A 20000-nucleotide genomic window follows, 5' to 3' on the forward strand; every position below is an offset into this window, starting at 1 on the left:
TTGTTGCCCGCTCCGGATGTTTTGCTGCGATTGTTGCAGAAAAAGTCTAAATATATGACAAAGCACTTAATGTCTGGTCCCTCGGGAAACTAATTAGTTTTGTTTTCCCTCGAATCCTGATGTGAGGACTCTCGGGAAAACAAAACTAACTTTTTCCCTCGGGACCATACATTAGGTGTATAATCATGCACCGTAAACTGCTATTGAGCGATCAAAAAGAGCTAATAAGGGATCTATTGTTTTCGTCTACAATTTTTGTGCCTGGGGCGTAACATGAAAAAGCCCTGAACCTCTACCCACCGACTGGCCTCACTGTTAGGAAAGTTCCATGTGTATTCATTCCATATTTGTTCGTTGCTGTACAGATATAAACTCCAGCATCACCAAGTTCAGTACTGTTGATGTAAAGGCCATCTTTCCTCAAGTCATGCCTTCCCTTGGGAAACGGTGCCCGCGGGGATCTGGACCATCGGATTTCCGGGGTAGGGTTACCGAGAAGACTGCATTGCAATGTTGTCTCTTTGCCCAAATAGCCAATCATTTGACCCGGAGGACACTGCGGAAACCTTGGAGCTCCTGTATGATAATAAAAGCATTTTTTTGTTTCTATGAAATTCTTAGTTGAATATAAAAATTGTTCTTATTTCAAGAACCTACTGTAGCCTTGCGCGCGCAACTAGGCAATTCAAATTCCTGTATTGGACACTTGTTTGTTTTAAAGGGGATGAGTGTTCCTAATGTCATAAACCTTATTATTGACTTATGCACTTACTTTAAGTAAGTATGTTATAAGCGAAAAAGATAGAGAGTTTGGGGTGGACATTTGCTTATCTTAGCGGAAAATCTTAATTTACAAGGAAATTTAAATTTTTTGAGGAGCAATTAAAATCAACAGTCCTAAGCTTTATATTTTCGTTCATCTCAAACTTTTGTAGTGCCCGTTAAAATTGCTTGGGATTTGATTTCTTGTTAATATTTTACGTTTCATTTTCTTAATTTTTCACGGTATCGGAAGGAGAAAGAGCGAATAACCCATGGCTTCATGTCACTTTTAGTGTTTTAAATTAAGCAGTCAGTTTCTTTTCCGTATGATTCATGCAGCCCATGTAAAAAGAAAACAAATTGGTGGTAGCTATTACCCGAAACAAATTATATCTCATTGTCTCGTTTCGCTTTAAATTTGGCCTACGTTGGTCCTGCTTCATGGTTCGCGCATGCACTTAATTTTTTTTATGTCATTGGCTAATTATATTTTTCAAACCTAAATAATATCTTTCTTTCACGTACTGGTAGTGGTAAGGAATGAGGTACAATCTTACCTAAAACAACAAGTTCTACTCTTGTTTCTTGGACACCAAATAAATTTTCAGCTTGGCACGTGATCATTCCCTGATCCTCGAAGCGGACCCCCCGAATCTCAAACTTTTCATCGGTAATATTAAATCGAGTTTTGTCACCGTAACCTCTTCCATGTATCGACCACGTGATCTTTGGGAATGGACTTCCAGATACAGAGATATCAAGTAAAAGATTTTCTTCCTCTCTGAGGGACACAAGCGTTGGAAGCTTGGTCATAAATCTTGGAGGAGCTGTTGAAACAAATATATATGTACTAACTATAAAGAAGTAACCCAATTTGACGCACACACACACACACACAAAAAAAAATCAAAATGTTTGCTCCGGTTTACTCACTAAACATCGAAACCTCTCCTTGGCGTTGGAAATCAATGATCATTTGTTTGACAAGATTTTGAATGAACGTGACATTTGCATCAGCATTCCTTCCCGGCTTCCCTCGAGGGCCCGCTGCACCAGGGCGGCCCCGTCGACCCCGGGGGCCTCGCTTCCCTGATGGACCTTGGGGACCTGTTGCTCCTTGTTGGCCGCTGGGACCTGGTAGGCCTTGGGGACCTGTAAGAATCCCAATTATACTGAAACGGTTAGCTGTACACCATTAGTATCCTAAGTTGGCAAAGCCTTACTCCAGTAGCAGTTTTACATAAACTACTTCATGTTAGGATGACTCCAACATGTCTCTCATTTGACAACCTTTCAACCAGTTTTAAATGCCACGCTATGTACATATTTACACTATTATACGAACCGGCCGGCCACGAGGCAGCTAAAAAAAGGTTTTACTTTTAGAAGACTATGCGGAGGATAAGGTCGGTTGGGTGTGGTAAAGGGTTTTTCATTGGTATGTTCAGATTAGTAATGGCAACCATAGAATATCCCTCAAAATAAACCAAACGCAAAGAGTTTAGCCTATGTTTTGCAATTTTTAATCATAGATAGACAGACAGACAACCTTTATTTTAGCACGATGATAATAAGAGCTATGCAGTTTATGGGGTCGTGCATAATACTAAACCTAAGAACAAAATGTGTGCATAATAAAGTAGCAGAATCAAACTATCTAAAGTTAAATTATTGGTAAACTATGACTAAACTATATATATATATATATATATATGGCTTGGATGTTACATATGTGTGGGACATCTGGGGTGGCTTTATAGCTTAACTAAACTCGTCAGACGGGTTACCCGTCTGACGAGTTTCCCGTCCTCTAATGTGAATACTGCTAATGTCTTTGTGTCACGCAAGGCGAAATTTGAAAATTCCAAATGCTGTATTCTCAAAATAAAAAAACGTCACGGAGCCTAATACTGTCCACTTAATCAAATACTTTCAGATGTGAGTTTTAATCATCGCAGGCAGAAAGGATTTGTTAGAGCTTATATTGTGAGCACAGAGTGGTCTAGCGCGCGCTCAGAGAAGGAAAGGGAAGAGTGGGATTTCTAATCGACTTACGGGAGTTTGGAAATTAGGTGGGTTCATACCAGCGGAGTAAGTAATGTACACCTTAACTATACCAGAGCTCAAGTATATTTAAGATCGTCCATGTTTACTTACCGTGATGAGCGTTCATATTAGAATTCAAAGTATGCTTTCAAGGAGTAATCGTGTTGTCAACCAATTTCCCGCCGCACAACGTGCTTGATTGACGTCCGTTTCCGGAATGTGTTTTGATAGTAGATAAGTAAGCTCGTAAGGAAGGTCTGAAGTAGACTTGAGAGTGTACTTCGGCTTCTTTGAAGGAAATTCGTTACTATGGCCACAAAGTAGGCTACTTGAGCTGAAATTAAAGCCGTTCACATCTGAAGTAGGGCTCAAGTGTACTTAAGGTATCCTTACTCCGCTAGTATGAACCCACCTACTGAAAGGAACTAATTGGACTCCCCGAGCGGAGCTTAATTTAGTGTGACTGCAAAGAAGATAAGTAAGGTATAGCAAACCATCACGTGATCAGGGTTGGATCGATGGATCAGTGGGAACTTACTCGCTCCCGAGGCGCGTGGCCCGAGTTCGAGGCGCGATGGTTCCTGTTGTTACTGGCCCTGGGTATGCACATTTGTGACTACGATGAAAAATAAAAAAAAAGACTGCCCTGGATTATTGACGTGTTCTGCCTGTGGCATTCCACGTAATGATAGCCCTTATTAAAGTTGAGTCCGAGTCTCATCGGTGTAAGTTTCAGAAGGCACGAAAACGAAGCATTTTGGTCAAAACAAGAATTTCCTATCGAAGGACTGTGTGATTCCTTGATTCTTAACCGTCTCCTTCGCTTTTTTTAAGAGTAATTTGAGGTTTGTCTAGATTAAGTATGGCAAGGCATTATACAACACATGGATGTGTTAACCGAAGTAATTTTTTCCGTGTCGGTTAAAGTCTTGCCTGTCACTACCCTGCTAAGTGATGTCTTTGTGCATAGAGTCTTCTGTGCGTATCTTGTTAGGTTTGAGGGGGTTGAGGTAATGCGTAGATTTCACTGGTGCACACAGGAGAACATTTAATTAACCTGCAATAGCATCGAAAGTCATTGTAACTCGAATGGCATTTTAGTGCATCTTTAAAGAAAATATACCCTTATGGAGCTCAAGAATGGAACGTCAATGGAATAAACAAGACAGACGGTGAAAAATAAATATTTGGAATCTTAAAGGGCGTCGAGTAATGGACTTCGACAACATTCTTTCGCCCGTCGAGCCGAAATCAAAGTGATTTTTATTTCTAATATTTTGCCAAGCCAAGTGTGGTGTTATTTACAACACTGAAACCAAATGGAAAATTCTCCGGTAACTCATGGGTTCAACAAAAACAGAGAAGGAATCGAATACCTTAAGTGGGACTGTAATCTCTGTTTTTTGGCTATTTGCATTTATTTGTACTTAACTCTCCACAGTCTTCCGGTAACAAATGGAAATTTCACTAATTCTTGTTAACCTTCAATGGCGTTGAAAGTCATTGTAACACGAATGGCGCATCAATGGGTGCTCAGCTGCATCGCAGGTAAGGTAACGTTGCAGAAACAATGAAGTAAAACCTTATTTTTCCAAGGACAACACCAAGAAATTCAAACACAATAGGAGTGCACACCATATAACTTTTTTCTCTTCCAAAAATTTTACCGTGCATCGCCACTTTTTTTTTCAATCACCAGTACTACTTCTCGCATTTTGATGGTGGAAAGACAGAATCTTTTTATATCTTGAAGGGATGCACCCGGAGCCCTTTCAATTTCCGGATTTAGGCACTTAACTCCGAATCGGTCATTGTTTCAAATGTACGAAAAAACAAGCACCAAAGGCACTGTTATTTATGCGGCGACACAAAAACTATTGGCTGGCTTCTGTTGAGAAAATAAAGTTTGGAATTTCACCAAAAGAAGCTGATATAATTTTACCGACCTCTCATGCAGACAAGTTTCCCAGTTTCGTTGATAGCGATGTCGGTGACCTTCAATCAGAACAGTAGAATTACGTTGAAAGAAAATAAACGATGATAAACATCACGAAACAGGAATACGGATTAATAGATGTAAGGCGAAATAAAACCAAATTATTTCTTAATGCCCGTATCATAAAGCTCAGGAGAGAATAAATATATTACATGTGGCGAATAACTTTTAAGTTTCTCTGGCGCTACTGATATGGGGACTTGGATGGAATTCATCAATGGAGAATTCGTACATACCTGCAGATTGTTGAGTAAATTCTTGACGCATTCTGCACGGCGAATCTCGTCTTTAGAGCCTGATTTAGGATCTTTCCTGACAGTCCGACGGTATCGTTCATTTCTATAGAATTTCGCTGCGGTGGACTTCGAAGTTGGCGATGGAACCGTAGTTACGCCATAACTCGTTCCTGCGAGGGATATCTCCTCGCGAATTGAAAAAAGTTCTTTTTCCAAATGAAAAACTTTGGTCGAGAGCTCGTTATCCGGGGAATAAACTTTATACGATAGGAAAGCAATGGCAACGATTGAAAAAACAAGATGAAGCACCACAACTAAAGTGAGGTGACTTGAATGAACAGGAGATGCCGCCATTGCGTTGGGCTTAGTATCGCTGTATTTGATTTGATCGGATTAAACCTTCACTGCACCAAACAAGCTAAGGGTTTCGTTTTTCACCAACGCCAATCACATTCACATTCAACGCTCTGATTGGCTACTTCCGATGGACTTTGTTGGTTTCTACTGCGATTGTCAGCAAACTGATTGACGTCGTTAAAAAACAAAATCGTAGATTAATGAAAGGCGCACAATAATTAGATTGAGAAGTGAATCTCAAATTTCGTGCGAAGATTCCAAACACCAGGGTAATTAAAATTCTTGCGATTTAATCTTCACATTGTCAGCTTTTAGTGTTAGTGAAGCTTGTATTCAAACGGGAAACCCGGAAAACCTGGCTCTCATTATATGTAACACAGTAGTCTACAAAGATTCCTTATATGAGCTATATAGGTATGTGCAGTCTTAAAAGGTAAGGTGTTTTAGCCGATTTGGTCTGAAATAGGGTATCGATTTTGACCATTTTTGTCCGAAATAGGGTATGGTTTGTTCACTCAAGTCTCTAATTGGGTATGTTTTTAAAAAGAAGCTTCGAATTCTTTTTCATCATTAGGCGATAAGACCATCAACACAGCCCTTCTCAAATTATTAAGCCAACCGCGTAAAAGCTGAAAAATAAAAAAGTCTGAAAATAGCCAGGTGATCTGGTGACGTAATTTGGAGGACTGGGAAGAAAATTTTTCACGCCGTATCCCACAACCGCGAGCGCGTGTTTCCAAACTCGCTGCAGTATTGCCATCGCCAAAACTCAACAGATCATTACGTGTCTACCACATTTCCTGTTACTGAATGAACATTCAAGTAGACCCGACAAGATCTAACCTCGCCTCTGCCATGTTGAATTCGAAAATAAGGCCGCGCGTGGTTGTGGGATACGGCGTTAAAATTTCTCTCCCCAGTCCTCCGATTTACGTCACCAGATCACCTGGAGGTCGCTGAAATAGGATAGCAAAAAATCGTAGATTTTGGTCTGAATTAGGGTAAGGGGTTTAGGAAGGGGGCTGCACACTCCCACCCCATTTTTCTGGGAGTACACCCCCCCCGTGGGGGTTTATTCAAAAAGATTCGCGGGATCGTTCGCGCAGTTGGATTCCTTGAGCTTCAGCTATGAGCCCTTCACGAGATTAAATTTACTTGATTGTTCTCTCGAGATATACGAGAAGGTCTGTTTTCAATCAGCCTTATCTACTAATCCGAGGTGAAAGCAAATCCGTGCGAATGTTGATGAGTGTTAAACTCTGCAAACGACGCAACAACATAGCTTTTTTAAACATTAATTAACCTCTTCTTTTGTCGAGGAGTAAGGTAGTTTACTTATATTCGTTCAAGCTCGCTTGATATGCCATGTCTGATGTGTTCTCATATGACTTGTAAATGAACCTCAGTCAGTTTTAAAAAAGAGGGCATGGCACGCTTTTCGAATAGACAAAACACCACAATGAAAACAAGCTATTTTAGCGTTGCTCTGCAATAAATGGGGTAGGGAGAAGGGCAAGCAGGGATAAGACTGTATGAAGGCAAGTAAATAACACAATCCAAAATTTTGTGTTTTTTCTTACAGTTGGTAAGTGATATTCATTCATCTTGCATCTTTTAATTGTTGGCTTGTCAAAATTGAATCTGGTGGACTAATCGATATCTATGAAAACCTTTAAAAATTCTTGCACTGCTCAAATAAGTTGTATTTCTTAGACTACATGTATCAAATACGATTGTCATGCCGTTGTTAATTTAGCTGGCCGATTTTTAGATTGAAAGAGATTCTGAAGTGAATTTTGCTTACCTCCATTTTCTTCTTTTGATGCGTCCTTAGTCTAAAATTACTGAAAAGCGCTCTATCTTATAAATTTCTTTGTAGGATAACTCACTAAAGAAAGAGGGCATTTTGCGAATGCAGAACACCCCAGAAAGTGGAGAATCCCTATCCCACTCTTAACCCCCAATTTGAAAGCAATCTCCAATTTGAGGCCTTTCACAAAAAGCTCTGATAACGAGCCAATTATTAGCCATCAAAGACTGATGAATTCTTTGGTGGCAAACTCGCTAATAATAGCGGACATTTTTTGTAAACCTTCAAATTTTGAAAGCATCAATTCTCAGAGCGCATTCAAATTTTCAGAGATAGTTCATTATACAGTGCACTTTCAACATTAAGTCCCTCATTGTCGGCTGACTGATTATAAAACGATAGTGCTTAATGAGGCAAAACATTATAAACAAAGATTCCCCTATTTCCCCATCGGCGCCTACCCTCTTCTCGGAGCGTCCCTTTGGGCTGCTCAGTGTTCGGAGGCTGGCATAGGAGAACTCTCGGCGTTACACGATACTTGAGGCAACAGGTTACACGGTTTTCAAGTCACGCTCTGAGAGCCAACCCGTTGGATTCAGTGGTTGCTTCTGTTCAGGTTGGTTCCTTATTTCTTGACTGGTTACTTTTAGTCATATATACAGTGCCCCGCGTGGCTAAAAAACAAGTACAACCAACCCAGACAAGACACTAAAGAGCGAAACGCAGCACATGACAAAGCAACACAACAAAACACAAAAACAACACTGAAACACTATTTTACTGTTTGCCTCCTTACAAAAAACATAGAGTTTTAGAGAAGACGACTGCAATGCCAACACCAACACCAACACCAACACCAAAAAACCAATATGATCAAGAATTAAAATGATAAGGAAATATAATCGTGCTACACATGCGGTGCGCATTTTAGAACATTTTTGTGGTATTCTGCCAAAGCTCAACGTGAAATAATCAGACTATAAGTTCGGTTCACTTTCGGGCCGTAGAAAATAATTTTCAAGTTTATAACTGGAAAAAACGCGGGTCGGAACTTCAAAACGCTACGCCCCAAAACTACGCCCCTGAAACGGTGTTGAAACTCAGCAAGTAAGAGTACCCTTGTTCGGGCAAAGTCGAGAGACCATAAAGGATGTTAAGAAACAGGACACTGAAAAAAAAGAAAACTTCACTGATTCAGTAAAAAAACAGATAAAACGTAATTCCCCAAACCACGGAAGTCGAGCCTTGTACACTGAATGACAGAATTGATATTCTCCTGTATCAAAGGAGACATCGTGGAAATGTTTAGTCTTTGTTCACTTCAAACTGTACTTAAAATTAACAAATGCCAGTGTAAAAAGCAAATAAACTCGATGAAAAACAAGTGAGTTGATATGGTAAATTGGCCATTGTAAGGAAATTTGAAAGCTGGCGTTTTACCCTTCCTCAGAGCTAAGGTCTGATTTAGCCCTAGGGGTACCTGGAAGGTAAAGGGGATAGGTTCTTCCAGATTCTGACCCTCATTAACTGCTTTTTGTCCACAAATAAAATACATTTAAGGCGCTATTTCTGTTGGCAGCAACGATTTATTGAATTGAACTTTAAACATATTCCAATGAAAGCGTGTTAAGTTGATTTTCATTAGTATATGTAATCGCATGGGCCCCGAGGGCAATTAAGGATTAATTTCACGAATATTTTCAAAGTTTTCACAAAATTGCCCGGGTCGAAGCGACGAGGGCAATTTGAAAAAACTTTGAAAATACAACTGAAATTAATCCTTAATTTCACGAGGGGACATTGCGATTACATGTTTATCACATAAAGGGCAAAATTAATGTGGGAAGCCCGTTCATTGCCTCGACGAATGATAATCAACACAATCCAATTCGGTTAAAGTTCAACTCAATAAATCGTTGCTGTCAACAGAAATAGCGCTTAAAATGTAAAATATATGTGGACAAAACAGTAGTTTAATCTGAAAGAGAATTTCACTTGTAGCCTCACATGCCCTGGATAAGCAACTGCTAACCAATCAGGATCAAGTAATCATGCCCTCTTGATTACCAAAAGTGCCCTCGTGATTAAGGAAAAAGGTGATGCCCTCCCTCTCAGCCAATCAGCATTCAGTTATTTTGCCCCGTATGTGATAACATATACAAAGCGTAAAAAGTGCAGGTTGTGTCCCTGAGTCAATACCATTCACCAATCGGTGCAATAACGAAGGTAACAATTTGGTGTGGGTTTCAGTTTGTAGACGTAGAATTCCCCACAGTTTCGGACCTTGATGTAAGTCGAGTAAGGACACCTTGAATCTGAAGAGTGCGTAAAACACACTTTGCGATTGACAATGCCATCTGAGACGGATGGATGACTTTCGGTTAACCACCCTCTATAATTGGTGTCACAGTACCGCGAACTTCCAGATCGGTAAGTTGTGGCCAATACTGTACCGGTTAAGAACCTGTACCAGCCCTCTGCCAGGCGATGGTCACACTTATAAACATTTGAGCCATAAATGTTGAAATAATATCTCGTTGGATCATCAATCGTCAGGTGACGAACACATTCTGGTTTATCGGTACCTGCAAAATCAACACAAACTCCGGGTTTATACAAACTATTCAATCTCTATTTTAATTACTTATCGGTGAATGTTTGATCTAAAAGAAAACCTATGGAAAGCTTTCCAATTAATCATCAATGTGAGACCTGAGAAATTCAGACATCCCGGCTAACGTTCCTACACTCCCTCTCTCTTCTTCATTTTCTGTTGGTTACGAGTATTGCGGCAAAAGCAGTGCCAAACATCTTATTACTGAGAACACCGGTTAATTAGCAACCATTGACAGCTGTTTCGGTCTTGCTGGATTTCATCAGCACAGCGCAGCTAGGCAGACACCCCTTTAAATGGCAGCTTCACAAACAAGAAAAAGGAAAGGAAGGAAGCGAAAGAAACTTTACTTAAGTGTCTAGTAGATTTAGCGCTGGAGCACTAATTGGGGACACTGTAAAGTGAAATTAACAATTAACACAACAAGTCAAATGTTGGTTTTTTGAGAGAGGGGAAACCGGAGTACCCGGAAAAAACCTCTCGGTGCAGAGTAGAAAACCAACAAACTCAACCCACATATGACGCCGAGTCGAAGAATCGAACCTGGGCCACAATGGTGGGAGGTGAGTGCTCTCACCACTGCGCCATCCCTGAACCCCAAGACATGTGGTAAGGTGGGTGAAAGGGTTGTGCGCATGCGTGATGTCTTCGCGACACCAGGTTGGTGTTAGTGTGTGTCACCTTGCTTTTTTTGTTATTATTGAGACTCGTAAGTTCGTCAGCCAGAATAAGAAACTAAAGTGACTTAAAGAGTGAACTAAAGTTTACTTCCTCCAATTTGGACATTAAGTGTGGAAAAATCCATTGTTACTTGTTCAACACTTTGTAACAAAACCTCTCTACCTTGAGTAATGCAACACATTACTTGGTATACACTGGAGAGAATAGAAGTTATGTTTTGAGACTTCAACCCTTACATGTTGGCGGCATATCTCCGCTCCACTGTCCACTGGGCAAACACTTCCTAACAGCTTGACCAAACATGGTATATCCTGGATGACAGAGATATCTGACATATCCCCCTGACCAATGATTCGTGCTGCTAACAATTGTATTGTTTGGTTTGCCTGGATCGCCACAGTTGGGTAGAACTGAGATTAAAGAGGAGACACTTCTTACAATCAAGATTGAATAACTTGTAAGGACAATTTTTGGGCACTCTTTTCTCAAAGGACAAATTATAGGCTGCTATGATTTTGGCGAGGCCCGGTGGGCTCGTGGTTAGTGTGCTCGACTCCGGATCGAGTGGTCCGGGCTCGGGTACTGGCTGGGGACATTGTATCGTGTTCTTGAGCAAGCTATTTTATTCTCACGGTGCCTCTTTCCACCCAGATGTATAAATGGGTACCGGCGAATTTAATGCTGGGGGTAACCCTGCGATGGACTGGAATCCCATCCAGGGGGGAGCAGAAATACTCCTAGTCGCTTCATGCTACAGAAACCGGAGATAAGCACCGGCCTGATTGGCCTTCTAGGCTCGTAGCAGACTTTACCTATGATTTTGGCAGGGTTAATTTTGCATTCTTCCTTCAGCGATGTTTTCGCGTGGAACGGCAGCGTTGCAGTAAGTATCCCAAGAAATTAAACAATTTAACGCGTTGAGTCCCAGGAGTGATCAGCTTGTAAATTCTCCTCACAATTTCAACGAAATGTTAGTCAGACAGGTATTGAGAATTAAGATAATTATCAGCTTGAGGGGAGTGATCTTGATATAACACCAAATTCTCATGTCTACCCAACAATAAGCGCCGGCCTATCGTATTTTAGAGGAATGAACATTTCGATCTTGTCAATTAAAGGGTTATTAAATTATTCAGAACTTTCTTGCGTGAATACTATCCAGTCACAAGTCTTCCTTGGCGTTTGATTGAGTAGTGGGTGCACACAAAAGAGCTTGAATTAAAACTTTTGCCCTTCATTATCAGAAAATAAAAATTCATTTTATTTCACGGGAATTTAAGAACATCTTAGGAAGTACGTATAAACGAACAAATGTTCATTTTAATCATCCGTTGGTTCAATTGCGTAATCACTATGCTTATAGCGGAATGCATAAATGGCGACCAAAAATGTATTCTTTTGTTTATGTGCTAATTAGACTCACCAGCCTCGCTCTCAAGCAACACTTCTTTTGTATTTTGTCCATGCAAACGAGGCTATTGAATATAATTAGCACATAAAAAAACAGAATATATTTTTGGCCGCCATTTATGCATTCGGTCTATGAATCTTCAATAACATAATTAAAATGTCATTTTGTTATACTGTTAAGTCTACTGTGTGTTTGGAATAACATTTACCGCAATAAAACTGTCGTTTTAATTTTTTGAAACTCATTTTTTATAATTTCAAACGAAATCGATTATCCGTAGAAGAATTGTCAAGGGCCCTGAGGATATAACGAAAGATTACACTTGAGTCGCAGACAAATTGGGTGTGAAAATGTACTTGCGTCAATCATCACCTTGTGAGGATGGTTAATTGTTAAATGTTATGACGTCATAAACATTATATTGTCTTTGTACCAGTAGCGTGTAATCAGTCATAATCTCTTGTAATCGAGGTTAAGCTAATTTCGCTTCGTTCCGTCAATGTGCCCGCGACTCACAGGTAGTCTTCTGTGGGATCTTCAAAGGCTTTGATGAGATAGTATTGAATTCCAGTAAAATAGAATGAATTTCTATTTTCTATTAATGAAGGGCAAAAGGTGTTCTTGGTATTGGTGGCATTCTTGGGATCATTGTTGGAAGACATTCGTTGCCAAGCAACAAGCTTATGTTCGAATTGATTATACCGCGGGATGACTTACCAATCCTTGCAGCCGCGGTTACTGTGTCGTTGTATTCATTGCGAACAACACATTTGTACGTTGCCTGATCCGACGGCTCAAACTGACTAATTCCATACTCGCTGGTGACTTGGTCTGTGGTGATATTAGTGGTGGAATTTATAATGACGTTGTCCTTATACCATGTGATTTGCGGTAGAGGCGATCCTTTGGCAGAACAGTTGACTCGTACCGAGTCTCTGATGTTGGAAACTGTGATTAAAGTCGCCGGCTTAGAGGTGAAAACAGGAGATTCTGAGAAAAATATGGACAAGACTTAGTGGTCATGGATGCTTTATAAGACTTTCAAATTTGGCATAATATTCAGCAGGGTAAAGATTTCCTCGGGCAAGGCTTGATTCAGAGTCTATAAATCTAAATTTAACCTAATTTCTTGCATTTTGCTCACTTTGCTTTAACTTTTTTTCTTCTCGAGATGGCTCTTACGGACCCACTCCATTTACTTCCCACGGTAAATTAGTGTACACAGAAACAGCTACAAGTAGTTCTTTTCAGTCGAACTCTATTTTGCGCGGGTCACGTTTACTTTCTCGCGCTGGCTCGAATTAACGGCCGGGATTATGAAGTATATCAGTTAAGGCTCAGACTTCCCTTTAAGGGTGAAATAGATGAAATTACTATAAATGTTTCAACTGATCTGAGACAGAAGAGTTTACATCAAAATTAATTATTCACGGTGTGGACTGTGCATAGAGGCCCTTTAATCAACATTTAATGAAGTGAGCTCTTGCTGACTATTGCATATTCCCTGTGGCCTTAACGCGATCCGTACAGCTTGAACGACCGAACCAGCAAGGAAGCTCTTCATAGGAGGAGAGGCCCTACAAACGAAAGAAAGACGCCCCGACCAGGATAGAATAAAAACAGATCTGATAAATGGCATGCAAATGACGGAACTTGAACGTTATCATCAATGACTGTCGTTTATCAGCCTGCAGACAGCAGATACGTACCATGCAAACTCTTCAAAAGCCCTAACTTTACTACCATATTGTGTGGGACTTTTGTAGTTATTTTTCAGCGAAAACATAATTAACCAAGGCATTGAAAACAAACTACTTTATAACAGAAACTCACAACCCAAAAGCGTCGATCTCTCTCATTTGGCATTGGCCCATCCGTTTACTGTATTATCTCAATTCAGAATACTGGTCCCGCTTAATTATGGCCAATCAGATTGGGCCTGGTGACCACAACGACTCTCATTGGTCTGCAAACTGCAAAATCATGGAACCTGCAAGCAACGCAACATCGCCTCGTTTTTCTTCCCGCAAAAGTCTAGAAGTAGTCGTCGTAAAAGTAGGCATTACCGAAAACTGACGATAGAGATCGAAACTTCTGGGATATGGACTTTTGTTCAGAACAATTTTAATCACATTTCCTTTCTGCTTTGGCCCTTCGATATCCTTCAATACCAAGCAATTGCCAATTGCCTTCAAAAGACTGGCATTTCAGCGACGGTTTTCACTCACCAACTGGCCTAATTGTAAGGAGCGTTGCGTGAATAATCATCCCATATTTGTTTGTTGCTGTACATATATAGATTCCATCATCACCGATTGCAGTGCCTGTGATGAAAAGACTGTCTTTTCTGGAGACAGTTCGGCCATGAGGTAATGGTGTTGCCGGTGATCTGGCCCAGTTCACCTCAGGGGTTGGGTTACCAAGAACTTTACATTGCAGCTTCGTCTCTTTGCCCAAATAACCAACGACTTGACCCGGTGGAGACTTGGGAAACCGTGGGGCACCTACAGACGAGGAAAGCGGAAAGAGGGTGACTATGATAATGAAAAGAGATTTAATTTCAGACTGCTTGTTCTCATGAAGATAAGCTTCGTTGAGAAGAAGATAAGACACTTTGTTGTAAGTCCTCACAAGAATGGATTTCGTCAGACATTTTAAGAGAGAAATTAACGATAACAGTAACATGTTTCCATGATTTCATGTCATCATTGTCAACATCATCTCATGATATTATATGGCTAGAGTTTGTCGCCGATATGACTAGCGCTCTGATTGACTGAATATAAGTGCAAGGCCCCACCCCAATTTCAAGGAAAAAATAAAAATTTGAAAACCGTTTTTACGGTTGATCCAAGATAATTTTTTTGATATATCGCCGAGAATGCTGAAAGTAGTATTCCGAGCTTCAAGATTTCAAAATTTTCTGGGGGAGAATTCCCCCAGAATCCCCTACAGGTTAGCGTCTCCGGCGCTTGCTTGTTAGCCCCTCCCAATACAAAATACGTTCCGCCGTCCCTGCAAGGGTATTAGGGAGCTTAAGCAACGACAACGGCGACGGCAACGAGAACGTCACGAATTTGCATACTTAGTGGTTAAAAACAATAGCTTCGCACGCCCTGCACGTGCGTTTTTTACTTTTGTCCATTTCGTTGCCGTCGTCAGCAAATCAACAACGTGAAATAGCCAAGTTTTTGGTTTTATGAAGAACGTCAGCACTCGAGGATGAATTTTCATTTTCTCTCCTAAAATGGAGTGCCGTTCCGACTGGTGTCATCTTTGAGGAATCACTACACCCTTGTCATACTAAAAACGTTGAAATAGTCACGAAGCGATTAAAATAACGCAAATTTATATTTTGAGATGACGTTCTCGTTGCCGTCGCCGTTGTCGTTGCTTAAGCTCCCTATTATGAACCTAATGCCCACGAAGCTATTAGGCTGGGGAATCATGCAAATTGAGGACAAAAACTAAAGGAAATTTCACGAAGCGCCAAATTGGCACTTCTCTGTATTCTTTTACGTTTGTTTGTCCCTTGATTTTTGAGAATGTCGACGAAAGTTATCTCACTAAATTACAACCATTTGTCTCAAATATAAATTTTGATAGAGTACGCGTCACAAGGAAAAATACTGATAAGTGTACGCATTATCGGATGTTAACTGATCGTTTCCGCTTTAATCAACTATGATGCCAGGCCTGCTATGAAGCAATGCACTAAAGAAGATATTAACCTCAAATGCACCGTCTTTCAGGAACATCTGAAGCTCGGCCTTCAACTGTATTGACCGAGCGATAGGCCTCACTTTGAGATTTTCCTTTTAAGACCTCACTCTCGCTAAATAAGTAGTTATTAAATGCGGTGCATGGATTCAAATCCACTATCCAGTCTTCATTTTGAGCTTTCAAATATTACATCAATTTTTTTTTTGAAAGCTAAAATGTGAGGACGTTTCGATGTTGTTGTCGAGTAAAAAATTATGTAAGTAAAATTCTAACTATTTCAAAGAACAGTAGTAGATCAAGTTAAAACCACTGTTAAAATTTGATTGTTCCCTAAAAATTGATATAGGTTCCGCTTTATTCCCTGTCAAATATGGCGTAAATGAACACAAACTCACCTAAAACAACAAGGTCTACTTTTGTTTCTTGGTCACCAAACAAATTTTCAGCCCGGCACGTGATCATCCCTTGATCTTCGAAGCGGACCCCCCTAATCTGGAATATTTCACCGGTAATGTTAAAGCGGCTTTTATCCTCGTAATTTCTCCCATGCAGTGACCACGTGATCTTTGGAGCTGGATAACCGGACACAGAAATTTCCAGCGACAGATTTTCCCCTTCACTTACAGACACGAGCGATGGAGTCTTTGTCATAAATCGAGGAGGACCTGTTGGTATAATAGATATTTTATCAGACTGAGTGTAAGTTTGATATGTTTTGAAGAAATGGAATGTTTTCGCTCGTGTGACCAGCAGCCATATTTGCATACTAAAAGAAAGGGAAAAAGTTTGATAAAAATGGAGTTCAATTCCAAAAAAAGAATATTTCACTCCTTTAACATGGTCCCCGTGACGTCACGTGAACTCACAGCAGACAGTGCAAGAACTGTAAATTGGCGTAAGATATGGAGCTACTAAGAAAGAGATAATTATTAGTTCACAATGTTTACTCACCAAAGTTTGTTACCATCATTTTCTTGACCAAATTTTCAATAAACGTTTCATTGGCACTTGTTCCTGGAATCCCTGGTTTACCTGTTTTTCCATCAGTGCCTTTGCGACCGCGACGACCACGTGAGCCTGGTAATCCTGTGCTACCTCGGGGGCCTGGTTTTCCTTGTGGGCCTCGTAAACCTGTCTCTCCTGGGGGGCCTCTAGGACCTTATAAAAAGAGAAACAATTCTGACCGTGATACATGTAGCCATACACTCTTTAGATCAACTTCCATCAATTGGTGCTCAATCGCAGATAGAATGACGTTGCAAAGACAATGAAGAAAAATCTTATTTGCACAATGACAGTACAAATACATTCAAACATGCTAGGACTGCATACCGTATAAGTAGTGTATTTCCTCTTCCAAAATTTGACCGTGCATCGACACCTTTTTATGTTTACGTTGCAAATACACAACCTCAATCACCAGTGTTACATCTTACGCATATGTCACAGGTAAATTTGAAATTCAGGTTGAAATGATTTCAACCCAGGTAAATTTAATTTTAAACTAGGTTGAAATTGAAAGTGGGAAACGTACATCAACAAAAAGTCCATCAATTGTTAGCAAGTACGTGTATATTGGTAAGTAAATCAGTAAGGAGATGTATTTGGCGTACGTTTTTCATGAGTTAGTCTGTAAAAACGCTTTTGGTTGTTATTAAGTCTAAGCACTGATTTTAAATGGTTAGCATTAAGGTTGGGGTTAGGCATACTGTGCATGATAACTAATTCTGTTGGTTTTTTTTTTCTTATAGAGCAGCAGAAAAACAAAACCCTTGTTTAATAATAATTCCCTTCATCTTTTATATTTATTTTTCTGGTTTTTGGAAGAAAAAAGACAATTGACTATTTAGAAGGTAGATTATTGAATGATGTACAGTTACTTGTAGAAATGTAATTCAGTATAAAACTCCTTTGTGGTTATAAGTACTTCAACAATCAAATTCAAAGTTTTTTTTTTCTGGTAGTCCACAAAGTTTGTAACCTTTATTAAACAGTCATTACTTGCAGGTAGTTGACTGTAGTTGAGCAATGAGAAGTCATTTCCTTGTTTTTGTACCTCTTGTACATGTGTCACTGGTCAAGTGCCTTTTTGAATGCGGCAGTGAAACTTATTGTTTTAGCTGTGTCTAATAACACATTCATGTCTTCAGTAATTTGTAGTCTGTTTGGTGTGCATGCAATTCAAGTGTTAATAATTCCAAATTTGGTTACAACTTTCATAAATCCATGTTCTTTTTCAATTACTTTACCAAGAAGTGTGTTTGGTTGTAATGGACTTTTGTCCACTTAATTTTTATTTTGACAAAGTTGTTGACTTGGAATGAAATGGTATTGGGTTTGCTTGTTTTCATTTTGTTGTAGTATTTTCTTTGTGTGTTTCTTGCTTTTCCATGTTGAGGTGTCCTTATCTCCTTTGTTGACTTGGTAAGTGAATAACAAGCACGATTAGGTTCTTCTTCTTCTTCTTCTGAACATCTTGTGAAATGATCAATCATGAGGAGAATCCAATTGTGTTTGCGATGACATGAACATGTACCTGGTAAGTTTCTAAGGTCCATTAGGTCCATTTGCAAATGTGTTAGGAATTCTCTTGCTTGAAAAGGGGCTAGCACAGGCTGTTTTTTCCTGCTGTTTTTGTGTATCGAGCAGAGTGACACAAAGAGTTGTATTACTTCTTGGGATACTACTGATTCGTAGTTTCGCTTGATATACTTGTCCATCTTGTCTCTTCCTTTGTGCGCAATATTTGAATGGGTTTGGCAAAGAACTTGGTGTAGTTGACATTTTTGAAAAATTTCTTTTCCGTTCTTGGATAATATTTTGCCATCCTTTTGTTTTGATAGTTGCTACGTCTTGACTTGTCAGATTTGTTTTGTCCTTGCTGTCTTCATCACGTGTTTCTAACCACGTCACTGCGTCGTTGCAAAAGTTGTCGTCAATAAAAGGGGTTATTTTGCTTGGTTTTGGCGTTTTGGAAGCTTTAACTTCACCCAATTTTTGGCAGAATATCTCTGAATCAACACAACTTGTGTTAGCCATTTTAAGGGGTGGCGAATGGTTCTTCAAAAACTCTGGGTCTCGCAAAATTTTAGTCGAATTTCACGGGTCTCGCAGTCTCGTTATTTGAGCGGCTATGTGCGTCTCGCAGTCTCGTTTTTTATATGAAGGTGTCAAACACTTTGAAGTCTCGGTCTCGCAATCTAAAAAGTCAAAATGTCTCGGGCTCGCAAAGAAAAACGCTGATCTCGCCGTCTCGCAAAGTCTCGCATTTACCATTCGCCACCCCTATTTTACGAACCGTACAGGGCCACGCATTGCGCACGAGTAAACGTTTGCATAATTTACTATGACCAAGAAGAGTTTGGGCCCTCTTGCACCGCGAGAAAAGAATTTGTTATTAAAATTAATGACGTCTGCTTGTCCAAGTCCTGTGTAGTTTAGCGGTTAGTTGCGGCTAAGGACTCAATGCTAAGGGATGTCAGAGGTGCCGGGTGCAAGACTCGGTAAGTGCAGTTCAAAGCTATTTCTTTCTCTCATGTAAACATTGGAATTGAACAGGTCAAGGGTACGTAAAGTAGTGGTAGGTATGACGAATGGATCAGGAGATGGAAGGTTAAGAGGGATAGGGACAGAAAGGGAGAGAGTAGAGAGGAAAGTAGGCGAAGGGAAAGGCGACTTTTTGGTTTTTTTGTTTTGCTTTCAACCCCCCTAAAAAAACCGTGCCCCTTTTTTTCAACCTCACCCCATAAAGAAAATTCCTTTTCAAACAGTTGATAAATAACCTAGGATAATTAAATTCACCTAGTTTGATTCAAACGGACCTGAATTTAATTTCAACCTGTAACATACACATTTCGATAGTGCGAAAATAGGAATTTCTTTTTAAGTTTTGTTTAATCTTGAAGCGATGCAATCCAGTTGAAAAGATACTCTTCTGGCCAACAGTCCTGCCGATTTAATAATAGCTCTGAAGCGATAATTGTTTTAAATGAAAGAGAGAAAATAAGCACCACTGGTACTGTTATTTATCCGGCGAGACGAGGGCTCGTGTCTGGCTTCTGTTCATAACGCTTTGGAGCAGGGCTGGCTCAGTGACAGCTGGTGACAGCTGGTGACAGCACTCGCCTCCCACCAATGTGGCCCGGGTTCGATTCCCAGACTCGGCGACAAATGTGGGTTGAATTTGTTGGTTCTCTACTCTGCTACGAGAGCTTTTTTTCCGGGTCAGCTCCGGTTTTCCCCTCTCCTCAAAAGGCAACCTACGAATTTGGTTTGATTTGATTTCAGCCCTGTCCCTGATTACTGCCCCAGCGCTATTTACAGCTGACACCTAAAATAAAGTTCATCATCATTTATCATTTGGA

General features: G+C 40.1%; 2 protein-coding genes across 3 annotated transcripts in view; both read right to left on the reverse strand.

The window, feature by feature from the left end:
* Positions 1-5417, reverse strand: part of LOC138045180 (roundabout homolog 1-like) — a 15044-nt gene extending 9627 nt beyond the window's left edge. Inside the window, exons 1-5 of one of the 2 annotated variants that reach the window (XM_068891593.1) lie at positions 5041-5417; positions 4755-4803; positions 1696-1914; positions 1320-1589; positions 301-576 (exon numbers count right to left, since the gene is read on the reverse strand). In XM_068891593.1, coding sequence (XP_068747694.1) covers positions 301-576; positions 1320-1589; positions 1696-1914; positions 4755-4803; positions 5041-5394 — 1168 coding nt within the window. In that variant the 5' untranslated portion in view covers positions 5395-5417. Of the gene's footprint in view, positions 1-300; positions 577-1319; positions 1590-1695; positions 1915-2919; positions 3161-4754; positions 4804-5040 lie in introns of those variants that run through there. The other variant, XM_068891594.1, reaches the window with a different exon arrangement.
* Positions 5418-7527: 2110 nt separating this feature from the next.
* LOC138045185 (uncharacterized) overlaps positions 7528-20000 on the reverse strand; it is a 13235-nt gene continuing 762 nt past the window's right edge. Inside the window, exons 3-8 of the mRNA XM_068891599.1 lie at positions 16588-16794; positions 16032-16301; positions 14142-14417; positions 12631-12903; positions 10739-10912; positions 7528-9792 (exon numbers count right to left, since the gene is read on the reverse strand). Of these exons, the coding sequence (XP_068747700.1) occupies positions 9410-9792; positions 10739-10912; positions 12631-12903; positions 14142-14417; positions 16032-16301; positions 16588-16794 (1583 nt within the window). The 3' untranslated portion in view covers positions 7528-9409. The remainder of the gene's footprint in view (positions 9793-10738; positions 10913-12630; positions 12904-14141; positions 14418-16031; positions 16302-16587; positions 16795-20000) is intronic.

The sequence above is a fragment of the Montipora capricornis genome, chromosome 4, assembly GCF_036669925.1.
Source record: "Montipora capricornis isolate CH-2021 chromosome 4, ASM3666992v2, whole genome shotgun sequence".
NCBI classification, from domain to species: domain Eukaryota; kingdom Metazoa; phylum Cnidaria; class Anthozoa; order Scleractinia; family Acroporidae; genus Montipora; species Montipora capricornis.